Raw genomic sequence first — 18,299 nt, forward strand, 5'->3', positions numbered from 1 at the left:
TCCTTTCTGTTCTGTTTCTTCTTTCTCACACTGAAATTGGATCTCTGCCTGTCTCTACCCCGGGCTCTGGATGTGGAACTGCACTGAGATTCTGGATTTTATTTTCCTGCCTCATAGACTCAATTTAATTTTGTCACACCCCTTGTACACATCTTTGTCACTGGTACTATTCACAGACCTGGACCACAGCACCTCCTCTGTGTTATCAAGTATTTTTACATTTTTTGAGATCTGCAGCCCTTCTGCAGGCAGGTTTCTGGGTGATCTTACAGGAGCTCACGATCCCTGTAGTTTGAGCCTAATAACGGGACATCTCAATACTACCTGCCTCTTATTTTCTTACGACATAAATCAACTGTTGTTTCACTAACTCATTAAACAGTCCTTGTTGCTGGAAAACAGTCCTATTCATCCTTTGCCATTTTTCTTATCCCTTAGGAAAAAAAAAAATGGTACGTATTTTGCATTACCAGATTGTTTTTGGAATAAAAATGTGTTTTTCTGTTCAGGGAGTTAACTGGACACTGCTTCATTCTCTTAGGTAAAATAGTATTAACCTGACAAACTGAATTAGATAAAAAGGTGACATACTTTTAATGTAGAGGTTAACCTAGAACATGGTCTACTGATCTTTTTTAATTAAAGTTTAAAATGTGAAAACCACTCTTCAGTTCTTGCTGAAGTAGACTAAGGTAATTGCCTCTTGTTTTTTCCTATACAAATCAATGTGCTGAATCACTCTGAAATTCAGTGGAATATCCACGTATTTTCATCCTAAACATGTAGTTCTTTAGCAGTTAGTGGTCATTCATTAGTTAATAGGAACCTGAGGTACTGAAAAGATATATTTTTTGTGTCAATTACAGTACATTTCTGTAAATTGTCAAAGATACTGATTTTCTGAAGATTTTTCAATTTTGCATGTGTATACAGGCACACTTAACTATATATAAAAAAGTATATATATTCTTTTTATATATACACTTATTATCATTAATGTAAGCAAGTATGAGTTTAGAACTTTGGGTAGCTAAGAATTTATATGGTACCAGCTAAAGTTACGCTGTAGGTTATGTGAATGCTAGAACAATTGTAGTAGGTGAAATCGTTCTTTTCATATGAATGCATATAAATGTCAATAAAAGGTTACTTGCATTTTTAACACTAGTGGCTGATAACTAAATTATGTTAGGGCCAAATGATGGAGCAAAAGGTGAAAAGATTGTCAGAAGAACTGAATTGCCAAAGACAAAACGCTGAGAGTGCTCGTCAGTCTTTAGAACAGAAAATAAAGGCGAAGGAAAAGGAGTACCAACAGGTAAGGCAAGAACTTTTTAATTTTGACTTTCTGAGGAAATGAAATCACATGGCTTATTTTGTGCATCTGCTTTTCAGTTAATTGTGATCACATCTGATAGAGAGGTAAAAGTTGCAAAGATAATTGACAAACTGAAAACAAACATCCCAATAGAGGGAAGAGTCTGTTGGAGACATGTGGAATTATGTTAGTATTCACTAGATGACAGAGAATATGTGTGGAAGACCCAGTTGAGATATAAATAGGTGAGAAAATAGGCTTCATTGTTCACAGAATTAAGTGTATGAGTTCAGACTTAATAACTGACTCCCTTGTTTCTATGGAATCTGAACTATTTTTTTATGTATTTTCTTGTACACAAGAAAATAATTTCTTTATTATTCTAATTTTGGTTTATGCTTCATTTTTAGCTTAGAAATAGGTAACTACTTTATTGGCATCTAAAACTAGAAAAATCCTAGAATGATAGAATGGTTTGGGTTGGAGGAGACCTTAAAGATCATTTAGTTCCAACCCCCCTGCCATGGGCAGGGACACCTTCCATCAGACCATCTCAAAGCCCCATCTGACCTAGCCTTGAACACTTCCGGGAACTGGGCATCCACAGCTTCTCCAGGCAGCATGTTCCAGTACCTCACCACCCTCATAGTGAAGAATTTCTTCCTTCTATCTAATCTAAATTTACCCTGTTTCACTTGTTTTGTTTTGGGCATTTATTTAAACAAAGAAAGGTTTGCTTTGGTTTCTCTCATACTATAACACGTAGGGCTTAGAAGGCACAGTCTTTTCAGTCCATCAGCTTCAGAAATAATGGAATTCTTTGGAACTTAAAGGCATTGAATTAGTTGTTAAATTAACAAGGTGTGCACTTGTTTCCAAAGGACCTCGTTGCATGAGCTCAGGTAACGCTTCTGACCAGAGGTTTGCAGAAGGGCTCTTTGGAGCTACTGCGTACTTTACTCAGCATTAGTTACTGGTGTCAGCTACTGTGACACCCAGCTGGTGTCACGTCTTCCCCTTCACAATTGTATAGCACTTCTGTCACCTTCTGGTGTGGGAATGAAGTTGCAGACTTACCTATATTGGGTTCTATGTAAAAAAATGCTAAATTATATGTATACACACATGTATGTAACAATGATCTTTCAGGATTTTCTGTTTATGACAATTCTACACTTTATCTATACTTTTTCTGTTAAAAAAGAGCTGTTTGTTTACTGGATGCCTCACTGGTATAGGAAGTGTTTTGGCCTCTTGTACTTTTTTTGCTCTCCAGCAGAATGTGATGGGTGCTGGCATCATTCCACAGGTACGACTGATGAAAATACACTGACTTGTGTGCAGGGGGTTCATGCACCTGGGAGCCACAGCCACATTGCAGAAAATGTCAGCTCTAGTTCCTTCATTCTGAACCTTTCCTTTGGTGTTATTAGTTTATTTATATATTTATTTTAATTATTATTATTTTCTTTTTTTTTTTTTTTAAATTGTTTCTTTTGTTTGACTGGTGGCAGTATGTTACTGTGTCTTTTAGTGAAGCATTTTGCCTGTATGAAGTAACTATACATCTACTCTAATAAGAGAAGGACAAGAGCTTTGCTGCCTTTTCCCCATCAGAAGGATCTTAGAATATGTTAGTAGAGCATAATGCAACTCTTGTGTAGCGATTATTGCTGATAAATATCCCGTTTTTTCCTTCATTGCTTATTATTGCCCTCATGTCTCTTGTTGTTTTGCATCCTAATGAGCCTCTGAAACCTGCAGAATCACAACTGTAAGGTCCAAAGGCAGAGGAACAGGGCTCATGAGAAATGACAAGTACAGCTGTTTATCCTAATGGATGCCTACTTGGCATGTTGTAAGATCCACAAGAACTATATTGTCCCTCTACAGACTTCAGGAAGTCTGCTTTGGGAACACTGTGTTTTGTGCAATTGTCATGATTGCCCTTCTAAGATTATCTTGTTGCTCAGTCCCATGCTAGGTATTGTTTTAAGATTATTTTTAAATTTTCCTAGGAAAAAAATCAGCTCTATAGTATGGTGAGTAAATTATAGCAGAGAATAATTTGTCCACTTGTAGTGTAATGTAATTCTTATATGAAATATCTTTAAGATGAAGAATTTTAACACCATTACTTTCACTAATTTTTGATTTTTTTTATTCCCTTTCTGTGATAGGAATGTTGCTGTAATGGAGTTTTTAAGCAGATGACATGAGTCAGGTTAGGGCCCTTCTTGCCCATGTGATGTTTGCAGCATGCATCAAGGTTGTTTTTAAACTGTTATTCACCGTGTAAGACAACTGTCTCTGACCAGGCAGTATCTGCTAATGAAAATCATTCATTATCACTTCAGTAACCCAAATAGAGACTTGTTGCAGGTCTGTGTTTATTTAATTGCTGCTGTACCACTGTTTTCTAGGAACTCTCTTGTCAACAACGTGCCTTGCAAACACTGGATCAGCAGTGCAACCAGATAAGAAACAAACTGAATCAGGAGCTACAGCAAGCCAAAAATGACTTCAATGCTCTACAGGCAGAATTTGACAAAGTAAGCTTTTTTATTTAATATATTCTACTAGAGCTGGTGTTTAGTTGTTTCAGCAGTACTGCCTTAATTTAGCTATACACAAAGAAAAAAGAAAAAAGATGTGGGGACTTGTATTAATGTTTTGTACAGTTTGTATTAGCTGTTTTGAATTTACCATTTCTCACTGAGATACTGTGTATTTACATGTGAATTAAAGGATTGTTAAAGTTTGGGGCTAGTTCACCTCCCACAGGGAAGGAGATGTGAATGCAGAACAGTGCAGCTAAAATAAATCTATTAGAGAGAGAAGCAACTAAGGCTGATCACAGGAGACATCACAGATAGAAAACATGCTGAGGTGTAGTTTGATGACAGAGCTAAACTCATCAACAGGTAGTTGACCTTTGGAACAGCAGCCCCATTTCATACACCCTGGCCTTGTACTCCTGGTACTTTTTTAGCAGTGCTACCACTCATATGACCTTACAGAGAGCTGAAACAGGAGCTAAAAGAGCAAATAAAAAATTATATATAAACTGGCCTATGTGTACACTGGCACAACAACACAGGCACAAGTGCTTGCTATCAGTTTAACACCCTGAACTGGTTCTCCACAAAATCAGATGAGTGTCAAGCCTTGTGTAAAGAGGAACATCAGTAGGAGGGTCTTCCACAGCTTTGGTAGCAACTAGCTATTTGATCTTAGTAGTTGTCACAAAATCACAATTTTAAGGAAATTAGGAAGCAGCACCAGCCTGAAGAGAGGGTGACCAGGAAAGAGGAATGTTTAAAAGCTCAAAAAACTTGATAGCAGCCATAAAGCAGCAGAGCTAACTGAATTTCTAAAAAGAAACATGTGTTCTTGAAAGTTAGATTGAAAAGCTCCATTAGCAGCCTGGCTGAACTGGAACAGCATTCCTAAAACTGACGACAGCTTTCTTGCAGGCTTGCTTTGTTTTAGAAATATAGCTATGGGAATACATTCAGTCAAATGTTCTCAGTGTAGGTTTCTTTATGTGCACATTCTTTTGTATATGATCACTGAAGAAACTGATTTCATTGACAGAAAATTAGGTGCTTTTTAGTTCTTATTCCAATAAAGCTAATTTGTTACCTAATGACCTCAGAATATACTTTTTTTTTTTTCATTTTTGACTTGATAATGGCATTTCCTCCTTTTTTGATCTGGAGCATTATAAGACTGTTTCAAAAGAGCTAAGACCTGTTCAGTTTTTATGAAATCTGTGTAAATGAAGCAATAAGTGCAGTTATGATCCTAACTTTCTGATTCTCATGGCCTTAGCAAAAAGGCTGTTACATTCCCAGTCTCATTTGTACCTTACAGATATCATTGTGGTGACATAGCTGCAAGTTGGATGTATCAATCTAATTTCAGACAGCCTAGAAATATATGTATTATAGAGACATACAATCTTTCTGGTCAGAGGCAAAGGAGTGGAAAGGCAATAAGCAGCTATTTTCTAAACCACAGTAAAGCAACCTTAGGTTCTTGATGGTATAAAAGAAGGTAGTTTTATTTTGTAATAGAATGTTGGAGTTCAAGAATGGGAGTTTAAAAAGAAAATTATATATGCCTGTGAATATAGTGTCGATTTTCAATGTTCTTGCAGGTAATGGCAGTGAAACAACGCCTGGAACATGACACCAGTAATCTCACCCAGCAGCTGTGCAGGGCAGAGCAGGCTTTATCGGCAGCACGGGCTAAGGAAGCTGATTTAACAAGAAGCTTTGAGGTAATGAATGCAGAAGAGTAACTGGTAGAATTAATAGCATGAATTAGTAATCTGTAAACAACAGCACTGTTGAGCATTTACTCACATAGCCTATTTTCCCATAAGCAGTCTTTAAACACTTTCATGGATTGTCTTAATAAAGTATCTTAGTTGTAACACAAAATAAGGTCTTCACTAACATCATGTAGATTAATGCATTTTGTTGAACCGGCTGTGTGGTTGGGGTTAATTGCTGTAATGCTGTTGATATGATTCTAGTTCATGTTAGACTTACTTTTATCAAAAATAGGTTTTTGTTTCAAGAGATTCTTGCTTTTGGCCCTGAAATAAAAATATTTCAATGCTTGACTGATTTTAAAAGTAAATTCTAGAATCATTGACTCTGCCAAACTCAGAGGTTGTATGCAAAGACTTACTATATCCTCTTTTTTTTTTTTTAAAAAAAAACAACCCAACATTTTTCCTAGGAAAATCACAGTCCAGCATATATATACTGCCATAAAAACTTGTCCCAAAATGAAGATAAATTCAGTGAAGACTTTTGATGCTGCTGTATTATCTCATATTTACACATGCAGTAATCTTTCACTTTAATGTCTTCTTTGTCTTCCCAGTCATATTGTTTTGCTTTGGTGGCAGTTAGAGCAGCTACACTAGAAATTGTTACAGTTGTGCCACTAGAGACCTCTCCATGCAATTTTTATACTTTGGAGAATCAGGAGTAGAAAAAAAAGACAGCTCAATACATATGTAATCCATGTCTGTTTGTTTTATTTAAACACTATTATTTTGCTTGTTGCTTGTTGTCATGAGCAGATATAAAATAATCTGGCATAATTTCTGCCAGAAATTTACCTGTCAAAATTCTATGAGCAAATGTGAGGTAAAGTAGTGGATTTTGTTCAGATAATCACAAACGTTGGTACAGTTTTAGTATATTGTGAAACTTCAAGTACATTCATCCTGGTAGATTCAACTGTCTGGGAACATTCCCAGGTATTGGGATGTGACTATTTATACAGTTAATTGTTAGAACAGCACTTTGCATGACCTTGGCCCAGCTGACTAGCACTTTTTCATGCAATTCCCTGGCCCAGTTTGGGAGTTTACATGAGCCTGGGCCCATGCCTAGCCAAGCGATTTGGTTAGAGCCACCTGTTTTGGAAGACAGAACTTTTGTGGTACGGATATGTGCTGTTGCCTGCCACTTGGCCTCAATCCTAGAGAGTGGCCCTTGAAACCTATTTAGTAAATAAACATAGCCAATGCCTTCCAGTGGTAAGGCTAATCAAGATAATTTTTGTTCTTCCAATCAATGTATGCCAGCAGAGGAAAGCCTCCATCAAGCTTCTGCACATTCTTAATCTAATCTTCCATATTTTTATTAAAAAAAAAAAGTTTATATCAGATATTGTGGGCCTGTGTACTTTCTGGCTTTGAAATTGTAGAGTGAGGTTAGATTTGATGCATTTTTTTTGAGATCGTGTTGTAAGAAAGCATCTAGCTTGTGGAAATACCTTTTTGATGCAAATTCTTGGGAATGCTTCATTAGGCTGTAATTAGAGTCAGGTTTTTTGTCTTCGTATTTGTTTGTCTTGGTCAGACAAGTGAACAGCTGGTGACAGTGATGTTGTATTGAAACACAACCAATAAATTTATAAGGAAGCTTAATCTGGGGGGGATTTTAATAGTTGAAGAGATCAGTAACATTACAGTTCTCTCTAGCTTAAGACTCACACATGAGAAAGCACGGTATATGTCAGCAGAACTTAAGACATGGCTTGTCTTCCTCACTCTCATAAATAAGTATAGTGCAAAAAAATTACATGGGATTGTTTCAAAGTCCTGGATTCTTTGTTGACAGTAGATTTTGTTTATAGCAAAAGAAAACAAGACTGAGATTGGCCTTTCCTTTATCAAAGGGAGGTCGTTTCAGTCTTATGCTAATGGTGTAACTACCCAGTGGAGAATACGGTTGTTTTCAGTTGGTTAATCCACTGCTGGTTTTAGTCCTCGCAGTGTAATAAGACTGGTATTCCAAAGAAGTTGCAAAACAGCTACACTTGTGAGACATGCTGGTTATGCTTACTATAAGGACAACTAAGCTTTGCAATGATGATATCTCGATAGTTTAGCAGTTTTGGCATCTTAGCATATGGTTTACTTTTTGATGTTACAAGTAAAGCCCATAACTATTCTCAGAAAAACTGGTCCATCTGTCCCTAAATTGCTTGTAAGTCTGCTCCGTCAAAAGTTTCTCCAGGATAACAGTGCTGCCTGTATCTGAGTTCTGGAGTTCGCTTTGGTTTGGTTTTTGATTTTTAAAGGGACAGCTGCAGAATGGCCTACTTGAGTAAAACAATATGCAAGTAGAATTGATGACTGGATTGAAACCAAACTCATTATTTTGCTTCTAGCTTTGGTAAGTGTAAATGGCTAGTTACTATCAGATACTTATGCCATTAAATTATGGGATCACGGTTTTGCTGAGAACCGATTATTGTGAATGTTTGCACCAAATCAAAATAATTGGACCTTTCACTCATTTCAATTCCTTGTACTTCTTTGTTTTTCTTTCTTTAGATCTACCTAGATTTTCTAATGAACAGGTTTGTTTGGTTTGTGTACTTGTATTGCATCTGCATATGGTGCTTTGAATGCAAGAAGTTTGGACACTTGTACTTATTAAAAAAATTGTTAAGATTACTAGAAAACTTTCTTCCTTAAAATTTATGCGACTGGATTTTTTTAAACTGTGTGTAGGGCAGGCTATGAGTAGAAGGGAAGGTAACTGCTAGCGACAGTGACAATTTTAATCATGTTCTGGGGTGATTTATTTATGCTGTTGCAAAAACAAGCCTGCTGTGCCAGCAAGCTTCTAGTTTTTTTCATCCAGACCTTTCCTTTTCTTGAGCTTGGCTTTTGTGAATTGCTGCCCATCTGCTAGTAGTAAATGGATGAATAATTGACGGCCTGTTTCCAATTGGGCTGTGCCAGTGCCATGCCATCTGTTGTCCAGCAGCACAGGAGTTTGGAGAAAAAGGATTAGTTTCCTTAAAAGAACTTTTTTTTTTGGCTTCCTAGATCAAATGTATTTACATAGTTTTGTTTGTGTGTGGTGTGGGGTTTGCTTATTTGTTTGCTTGTTTTTTTAAAACTTAATTAATTTGGACCAAAATACTCTTAATGGCAAAACAACACTCTGAAAGAGTAAGCACTTTTAAATAAAATTTGACCAGTGTTGCCATGATGATGATGTTCAGTGGAAGCAGAACTTGTCTCTATGTGAGACGATAGGTGAAATCTGATCTATACATTACTTGTTAATCTTGATGCATTTGCAGGGATTGGTTTCTTTTGTTGCTTTGGGAAAGTAGCCAAACTTCATCAGCTCAGATTTTGCAGGACGTGTCCTGTCCCGTCTCAGTCTGTTTGGGCAGATCATGTGGAGGTGTTTGCTCAGTGCAAACAAGGGACACGCTAAACTACGTCAACTGGCAGATGCTGTCAAGAAGTTAAAAATATTTCAGCATATGTTCCCAAGCAGTGCTTAGGAACCCAGACATGGCTGCCCAAAGACTTAATAGGACCTAATGGAATATCTTGCTTTTGATTTAAATGAATAGAATTCTTTGAGCTCCTTGGCAATTCACATGAAATATGTCCTTATTTGGTTTTGTTTTAGGAAGCGAAGCAGCAAAAAAACCTTCTTGACTGCCAACTGGAGAAAAAATTGCAAGAGATTCACCAACTTGAAGAAGAACTAAGTACGATCAAGCAGTCTCTAAAGCAGAGCCAGGATTTTGCAGCAGAGATGAAAAGTGAGTTACGTATTTAAATTTGCACAAGTCCTGTTGCATGTTTAATGATGCATGTTTTCCTGCAGTCCTCGAAGTTTCATAATTAATTAGGTAAAAAGTTTCCACTATGGGATATGATTAGTGTTTTTAACCAGTATTTAGTTTGTCCTAAATGAAAATGCATTTTTGTCTATGAAGATATATAGTTCCTGAAGATACACAATTTTGAAATTAATCAAAGTGTACTGAAGTTTTCAGCAAACTGAATTTAATACTATCTGTTCAAACCAGAAAACTCCTCTTTTGTAATTGTTTTATATGTATCACAGAATTATTAAAAAAAAAAAAAAGGTAGGAAAATGTTGCATAACCACTGATAGTTGAGACTTGCTTGCAGTGTTTGCTTCTAATTGAGAACACATTGTTTCAGGAATTCAGTTAAAATATACTTCGTAGTTCTGCTGGATCTGACTGAAAAAAAGGGATAGCTTCCTGTTAATTTCTGTGCATCAGTCAAACTTCATGTAAGATTTCAAAATGAAGCTTTGGAATTTCACAGAATCAGAGAATCACAGAATCGACTGGGTTGGAAAAGACCTCAGAGATCATCAAGTCCAACCCTTGGTCCAACTCCAGTCCATTTACTAGATCATGGCACTAAGTGCCATGTCCAACCTCACTTTAAAAACCTCCAGGGACAGTGAGTCCACCACCTCCCTGGGCAGCCATTCCAATGCCTGACCACTCTCTCTGTAAAGAATTTCTTTCTAATATCCAGCCTAAATTTCCCCTGGCAGAATTTAAGCCTGTGACCCCTCGTCCTATTGCTGACTGCCTGGGAGAAGAGACCAATCCCCACCTGGCTATAACTTCCCTTCAGGTAGTTATAGAGAGTGATGAAGTCTGTTCTCCTTAAAATTAATGACCAAACTTTTCATTTTCTTTCAACTGATGATTTTGTTTTCCATTGTATAGAAAATTTGCAACCTTCACTGTCTAGTTAGTGGACCATAATGCTTTTCCCCTCCCCATTCTTATCCTTGGTAGTTCTTAATCCGTTCCTGTGGAGGCAGGGAAGAAATTATGACAATTTGGAAAATGACTGTGTAAATCAGACATTCTTTGGCAGAAACAGAGTGTAAGACTGACCCATGAGAAGGTCACATACTGTAATGAGACCTGTCCTGTTTAAAAAATAAAAATAAATAAATAAAACACCAGCAGTGCTATTTCATATAACAATTTCGTGAAAGTGACTGGCAGAGTTTTGATGGTGTTTTCTTTTACAGATAAGAATGCTTTTCAAGAAGCAGAGCTGAAGTTACTGGAAGAGAAATTTAAAAAGCAAGAGAGCTCCGTTTTGCTGGAAAATCTGAAAAGAGCTTTAGCTGACATGGAAAAACAGCAAGATTCTACCCAAGACCTGCTGAAGGAAAAAGAAAATCAGATTAAAGAACAAAACTGTAAAATAAGTAAAATGGAGGAAGAATCAGAAGCTTTGCAGATACTCTTTGGATTCAAGCAAAGAGAATGTGAAGAATTGCAAAAAGAGGCTACTGCTTTTTCTCAATGGAAAAATGAAAATGATCATCTTATAAATGAACTTAAGTCTGAAAAGGAAGGTATGCTGACTCATATTAATGACTTGGAGAGTTCCCTTCAAAGTCAGGAAATCAAAAATCATGAGTGTAGTGAGAAACTGAGAATGATGGAAACTGAAAGTGACAGGAAAAGCACAGAGATTAGAGAACTTAAAGACATGCTGGAATGTAAATGTACAGAATTAGAAGAACAGAAAAAAGCTTCTGATGAACTTCAGCGTAAAGCTGAATTTTCTGATAAGAAGTACTGTAAAGAGATAGAAAATATGTCCTGTAAAATATTGCAGCTTACAAACCAAGTTAGCGAGCTAGAAGAAAAGCTACAATTATCAGCGAGTGAAGGACTGCAACGGGAGCAATGTTATCATGACCTACTTGGTGAATATGAAAAAATCTGTTGTCTTGTAAAAGCAAAAGATACTTCAGAAATTACGGAAGATGGAGAAATTAATTTACAAAGTGATCAAGAGAAGACTGTTTTAGATAAGGCACAACTTGCAGCAAATAACTCTGTTGCTGAGGATCAGGGATGTGCTAGAGCTCTTCTAGAAGAAGGAAAACCTAAGGATCTGGCCATTTTACGAGATCAGATCTCTTCTCTTGAGCTTTCCTTAGTGGCTCAAAAGCAGCTGAATTCAAATCAGCAGCAGCAGTATGAAGACTTACTGCAAATCAAGGGTGAAACAGAAGAAAGACTATTTAATGTAGAACAGATGCATGAAACCTTTGTGACAGAAACTAAACAGCACATCAGTGACCTGCAAGCAGATATTTCAGCACGTCAGAAACTAGTTGAAAAAACTTTAGCTATTCTTGAGGAAAAGGACATGCAACTGCAAACTCTGAATGAAAGATTAGAAAAGCAACAAGCTGAGCTTGAGGATTGGAAGATGAATAATAAATTGCTTGAGGATTCAGTAAGACAGCTGAAGCTCATGTCTGGAACTTGGGATTCAGAGAAAAAGGACATGTCTTCAATGATTTGCTCATATAGCAAAAAAATTGAGGAACTTACTGCAGAAAATGCAACCCTTAGGGATTTAAGCAGAGCTTTAGAGCAGGAACAAATAACTTTACTGGAAGCTAACAAAAATATTTCTGATAGTTTAAAGGAAAAAGGAGAAATAATTTCTGAAATGTCTGGAAAACACAAGGAGGAAAGACAACGTATTGAATCAAGAACTGAAGAAATAAAATCAGAGCTTAAAGTTTTGCAAGAAAAGTATAAATCAGTGGAAGAAGAAAATGCAAATTTGATGAGCATTCTGAGAGAGCAGGCAATTGAATCTGAGGAAAAGAACGCAAAATTAGAGCAAGAGAAACTGTTGTTTAGTGAGAATAAAGATATCTTATGTAAACTAATAGCCTCAGAAGAGATAAAAAAGGATTTGGTTCAAGAACTTCAGCAGCTGCACTCAGAATTTTCCAGCGTCCAACATGTGCCTTCTACGGAGCTTCACTGTTCAAGACAGGAAATGTTAAATGTCAGGGCAACACAAAATACAATGCAAGAGAAATGTGATATTGTGTTTCAAGACAAGGAGCAATTGGGAAAGGGACTAGAAACAAAAAGTGAACCACTAACATGTGATGTTTATTGTCAACAGAGACTCCATTCAGAACAGCTGAGAAAGTCCATGGTAGAAAAGGAAGCTGAGCTGAATAAATACCAAGTTAAACTTGAGCTTCTTCAAATGGATTTTGAGGACAGAGAACTCTCCCTGGAGAACTGCAAGTTAGAAGTGATGCAACTGGAGACTGCTTTAAAAGGCATGGAAGCAGAGCTTGAGAAAAGCATGAGAGAGAAAGAGAGACTGCAGCAAGAACTACTGTCTGTTAAAGAATTGAAAACTTCAGATTCTTCACTTACAGGACTAGATGAAGATGGCCACTCATTGCAGTATAATTATGATAGTGATTCCCAGAATCGTGGCAAAAGAGGAATGGATGAAAGTTATTCATCTGTCTTGCTGGCATCCTCTTTGCAGGTAGCAATAAACCATCTGAGCGAGCTGGAGAAAATGTGTGAGAGGTTGCAGAGTGAGAACATTGTACTAGCCACCGGATTTAAAGGCTCAATAACCAATGACAACACAAGTATTAATGAAGTGGCAGAGGAGGAAGAGAACAAAACGAATGCAGATAAAAAATTAAAAGTGGATAAAGCTATTTTTCCTGATGAACTTATGGATCAAAGTGATAACAGCAATATAAGAATGCCTTTTGGTAATAAGGAAATGTCCTTCAAACTTAAAGAATGCAGTACTGGACACAGTCCTGACTATGAAGACTTAAAATTGTCCAGCAAAGAAGTTACAACACACTTTACTGAAATAAGAGAGAAGCTTTTGTCTTTCCAGAATGAACATATGAAATTATATGAACAACATTGCAGTATGAGCTCAAAGATATCAGAGCTACAGTCTTGTATTGAAATACTGAAGGCAGAAAATTCTGCATTGTCGACAAGTCTGAGCAATGTTCATACAGCTTCCCTGAGAGTGCCACTGTCTTCTAGCCAAAATGATACCTTCTCTAAATTAGATGAAACGAAGTCCACAGTTTCTTCCTCAGAGCATTTTGAAAGTCCCTGTTTTATACAAGTAAGTGAGGTGGTTGACTCTTGTAACAGTGGTATGTACAAATGGGCAGAGGAAATGAATCAGCCAGACGGTTCTGCAGAAATAATTCCAGGAGGTGCAACAGAAGTTTTGGTTGAAAATTGTCACAATGGTCGCAAATTGGACTCTGTTGGAGAGCCCGGCAGTATTTCTCCTAGAAAATATAGCCCTGAGAGTAGAACTGAAGAACTTCAGATGCTGTGTCAGATATATGAGAAAGCCATCAAGGTGCTCCAAGACCGATTTCACATTCAGGAGAATATGAACACTGAGGAAATACAAGAGCTGAAAAAAGTTATACTGTCCGAAAGAGAAGAAATAGATCATCTCAAAAAGCAACATCTATCTGACAAGGAAGAATGGCAGCAGAAACTGAATAAAGTGACTATGGAGATGGAGTGCAAACTGGCAGCAGAAAGAAAACAAACTGAGAATCTATCTTTGGAGCTGGAAGCAGCAAGACTCCAACTACAAGTCCTTGATTTAAGTTCTCATTCACTGCTGTGCACAGATATTGAGAACGTGAGTAATTACTGTCCTGCAGATCAGTTTTATGTGAATCCTTTGATATTTGGGAAGCCAAATTTAAATTCTGAAGTTGAATTTGTTTAAAATTGTGTCCCACAGAAGCAGTACTGTTCTTTAGAGAAAGCAGAAAAATAATCTGTACCTCAAATTCTAGTTTACGCATCACAGGGATCATGAAAAGTAGCAAACAATTACAAACCCTACAAGTTTAGTCTGTTAGAATTGTGTAATACTTTGCGCTACTTCCTTGGTTTTTCTTCAGGTCTGTGTCAGTGTGGATCCTGCCGTGTTAGTGCAGACCCATGATGTGTGTCTATACTGTCCTTACAAGCTTAAATATCTGATTTAACACAGTCGGTTAAAGATACACACACTTCCCATGTCCCTTCATAGGACAAACTAGGACTTCTTCCACATCTCTCATTCCTTTCAGTGCTGTCAACAACAGAACGAGCTGGTAACAGAACAGTTAATTTTCATTTTAACTTGAATTCCCTCAAAATACTGAAGGGAACAAGAAATGTGGCAGTTGGCTGTGTCTCTTTCAGCACTGTAGATGGCATGTAACCAGTGTACTAGAATTTGCTGCTCCTTGTGTGAGGAGTGGCAAACTCAAAACTTCACTCAGAATTGAGGAAAACCAGTTTAGTTCTTGCACATAGTGTATTAGACTAACTTTCCATAAAAAGAAATCTAACGAGTGCTTCTGAGCATTCCAGTTTCGACCATTAAGTCCTGTGTGCGTGGCCTCCAGTGCCCAGTCAACACAGACCCAGAAATTAGAGTTTAACACTGCTCTCACATTCAGAGACATCTTGAAAGCTCCACATTTTGGCCAACTGTGCAACACTGAGCAACTCTTCCTTGCAGAGGAGAAAATCTTCCACATGCATGTGTTACTTGTGATTCACATGGAGCATCCACACTGATACACAGACACTTGAAGAAAGAAATACTGTTCCTTACCATACATAGCTAGAGCTTTTCTAAGATGAAGTGCTCAATACAGATCATTCATGTGCTGCCTTCAGGCCCAGTTCTCTTTTGGAGTCCTCAGGTTTTGAAATTACTCAGTTTTATTGTTTCAAATTAGAGTATCAGGTGGCCCAAATGTAAGCCCAGTTCTGACAGATAGTGGTAATTTGGAAAAGGGAAAGTTTGAGGATTTGGGCCTGTGTCACTTGAAGATTCTCTGGTGTCTAATAGAAGGTGAGCAGTAAACCTTTCTCCTGTTAGTGGTGCTAATTATTTTTCACTATTTTCCCAAGACACAGAGGCATATGATAACTTTGCACTTAGTTTTCCACTAAATTGGGCTGAAATTTCTCCCTAAGTATCACAGTATCACAGTATGTTTGGGATTGGAAGGGACCTCAAAAGATCATCTAGTCCAATCCCCCTGCTCGAGCAGGAATGCCTAGGTGAGGTCGCACAGGAACATGTCCAGAACATGTCTCTAAAACCTTTTGGCCAAAGATGTATGTGTATACATAAGTGTAAATCCTTTCTGTAAGCAAACAGATTCTGAAGTACAGAAGGATGCTATCAATTTATTTTGCATAAGAGGAGAAGCAGCTTTGCTAGTTTAAGCAAACTTTTATAATGCGCTTTGTTCTTTTCCTTTTTTTTTAATGGATTGATTCTTAACCCTTGCAGAACACTGAACAAGAAAGCAATAGTCCCTATCAATTGAGAGTGCCTATTGCAAACTTAGCACTGAAAAGCAACAATCCTAAACTAATCCCCGTTGAGAAAATGGCTGTAGGAGACACCTCTGTGTGTGAAAATGTAACTGAGACCTCTGAAGCAAGATTAATAGAAGATGATACTGGGAAGATTTCTGGAGAACACGAGTGTAGAAATACATCAGGAGAAATAACCAGCCCTTCAGACCCTGCCAATGCGTTGTCATTTTCCAATAGTGATATGATTTTGAGTGCAGGGGACTTCTTTGGAAATCAAGTAACCTCTGAAACACTTCAGGAGGAGGCAAAACAACAAACTGCTGAGAATGTGAAGCTGATCTATGAGACAGAAGAAAGCCGTAAGCACATTGACTTACCAATGAAAGTTGAGCAATTAAACTCAGAGCTGAACTTTCAGAATGCACAATTCACTCCAAAGAGCTCAGCTTCTGCAGAACCGGAGCAAACTACTGTAGTTGTTAAGGAAGAAAACTGTGACATAAAGGAAAAAACACTATCAGTCTCTGTCAATAAGCAGCAATTATCTCTCGGAGTAGTGTCATGGGAAAAAGAACCTGAGAAAGCAAAGTCTGAGCTGGAGATACATAAACTAAGTTTGTCTAATGCAGCAGATACATTGGATGATATAGAAATGACGAACAGAGATTGCCATGAACAATTTCTTGCAGCTGAAAATGAACAGATTAGGCCAAAATCTGAGCCAGTTGTTATGGAGAACTGTGCCTCGTCCACAGAGAATTGTATTGAAATGCTTCAGGCAAAATATCAGCAGTTGGAAAGGGAGAGGGAAGTCAACCTGAAAACTATTGCTGGCTTACAGGAGCACCTTGTTTCAGTCACAGCTGAGAGAAACCATATTGGCCAAGAACTGAGTGCTTTGTCTGAAAATAAAAAAGAACTGTATCAGAAGTATCAGAAGCTCCAAGAGAAATTAAAAGAGCTGGAGTCAACTAATGTGGATTCTACTGAATTCATTAGAAGGTTAGAGAGTGAGGTAAGGACACAAATGAATCTGTTTGAGGCTGCAAAATCTGATGTAAATCAGTTATCAAATGAAAAAGATCAACTTCTGCAGAACTTGCAAAGTTTGGAGCAGGATGCTATGTCTTTTGCCTCAGAAAAAGAAAAACTCCAAAACAAAGCCACAGATTTGAATGAGGAAAAAGAGCTGCTTGTAAGAGAATTAGAAATGATGCAGAGTAAATTAAGATCATCAGAAATGGAAAATTCAAGACTTTCTAGATCTTTGGAAAGCTTGCTAATGGAAAAAGGTGAACTTGCTGCTAGACTTAGCTCAGCACAGAAAGAAGTAGACCAAATGCGGTATGGAATTGAGAAGCTGAAAGTAAAAATTGAATCCGATGAGAAGAAAAAATGCCATGTTGCTGAAAAGCTGAAAGAGAGTGAACGGAAAGCTGACTCTCTTCTGGATAAAATAGAGAGACTTGAAAGAGAATTGGAGATGTCAGAGAAAAACCTAGAAGATGCGATTGTTCAGTCGGAGACTGCTAAAGCAGAGGCAGAAACATTAACAATGGAGAAGGAAGAGATGGCTGAAAAACTGAAATGTTTCAACTTACAAATTGATGTCCTCACCTCACAAAAAGAGAGTTTGGCTAAAGATTTAAAAGAGAAGCAAGAAAGAGTCTGTGAACTAGAGTCCTCAAATTTGACTACAGCAAAACTGCTAGAAGAAAAGGAGGAAGAAAAGATGCAGATCAAGGATGAGTTTGAAAATACTGTGGTACTGCTGAAATCTGAGCTCAAAGATGTACGCAAGAAATTTGAGTTTTCTTGCAAGGAGGAAGCAGATGCAAGAGCGAAAGAGCAAATCTTGATGAATCAGGTGGCTTGTCTTGAGCAAGATAAAACAATGCTTTTACAGGAGTGTCAGGAAATAAAAAATGAAAATAAAAAGTTGGATCAAATGAAGGCAGTACTTGTTCAAGAATTAACGGATTGTAAACAAAAACTTGATGAAAAAGTGCAAGAAAATGGTGCACTCCAAAAGCGGGTGAAAGAAGCGGAGGAGCTGTCCTCAGAGATGACACACATGCAGCAGGAGCATGAATGCTGGCACCAGGAAAAGAAAAGCCTGCAGAATTTGATTAGTGAGTTGAAGCTGAAGGAACAACATTTTTCTGATAATGAAACCTTTCAGGATATCCTGAATGTTCTAAAAGTGTCTTATAAAGACCTTGAGAAGGAACGGGAATCTGCACTTTGTGAAAAGAGCACCTTATGTGAAAAGGTAATGCCATTTCCGTTAGAGCAGAGTTCCCTTTCTAGGAGCAAGGATAAAGTGTTCCCTGGGCTTACCACTTCCTTAATAAATTATATCCTAAAATAACTTGAACTTCAGACTTTCACAGTAAACATCCTATTTGAAAAATTATGTTTCCAATGCAATAATAAGTTTGCATTGAAGTTACAGAGCTGG

The 18,299-nt window shown here is 37.5% G+C and overlaps 1 protein-coding gene across 1 annotated transcript in view; it reads left to right on the top strand.

Annotated features, from left to right (window-relative positions):
• CENPF (centromere protein F) overlaps positions 1–18,299 on the top strand; it is a gene marked incomplete at both ends in the record, with an annotated part of 40,889 nt that overhangs the window by 12,238 nt on the left and 10,352 nt on the right. Inside the window, 6 exons of the mRNA XM_080342727.1 lie at positions 1,193–1,318; positions 3,742–3,870; positions 5,481–5,603; positions 9,289–9,424; positions 10,693–14,147; positions 15,810–18,110. Of these exons, the coding sequence (XP_080198853.1) occupies positions 1,193–1,318; positions 3,742–3,870; positions 5,481–5,603; positions 9,289–9,424; positions 10,693–14,147; positions 15,810–18,110 (6,270 nt within the window). The remainder of the gene's footprint in view (positions 1–1,192; positions 1,319–3,741; positions 3,871–5,480; positions 5,604–9,288; positions 9,425–10,692; positions 14,148–15,809; positions 18,111–18,299) is intronic.

The sequence above is a fragment of the Nesoenas mayeri genome, assembly GCF_963082525.1.
Source record: "Nesoenas mayeri genome assembly, chromosome: 3".
NCBI classification, from domain to species: domain Eukaryota; kingdom Metazoa; phylum Chordata; class Aves; order Columbiformes; family Columbidae; genus Nesoenas; species Nesoenas mayeri.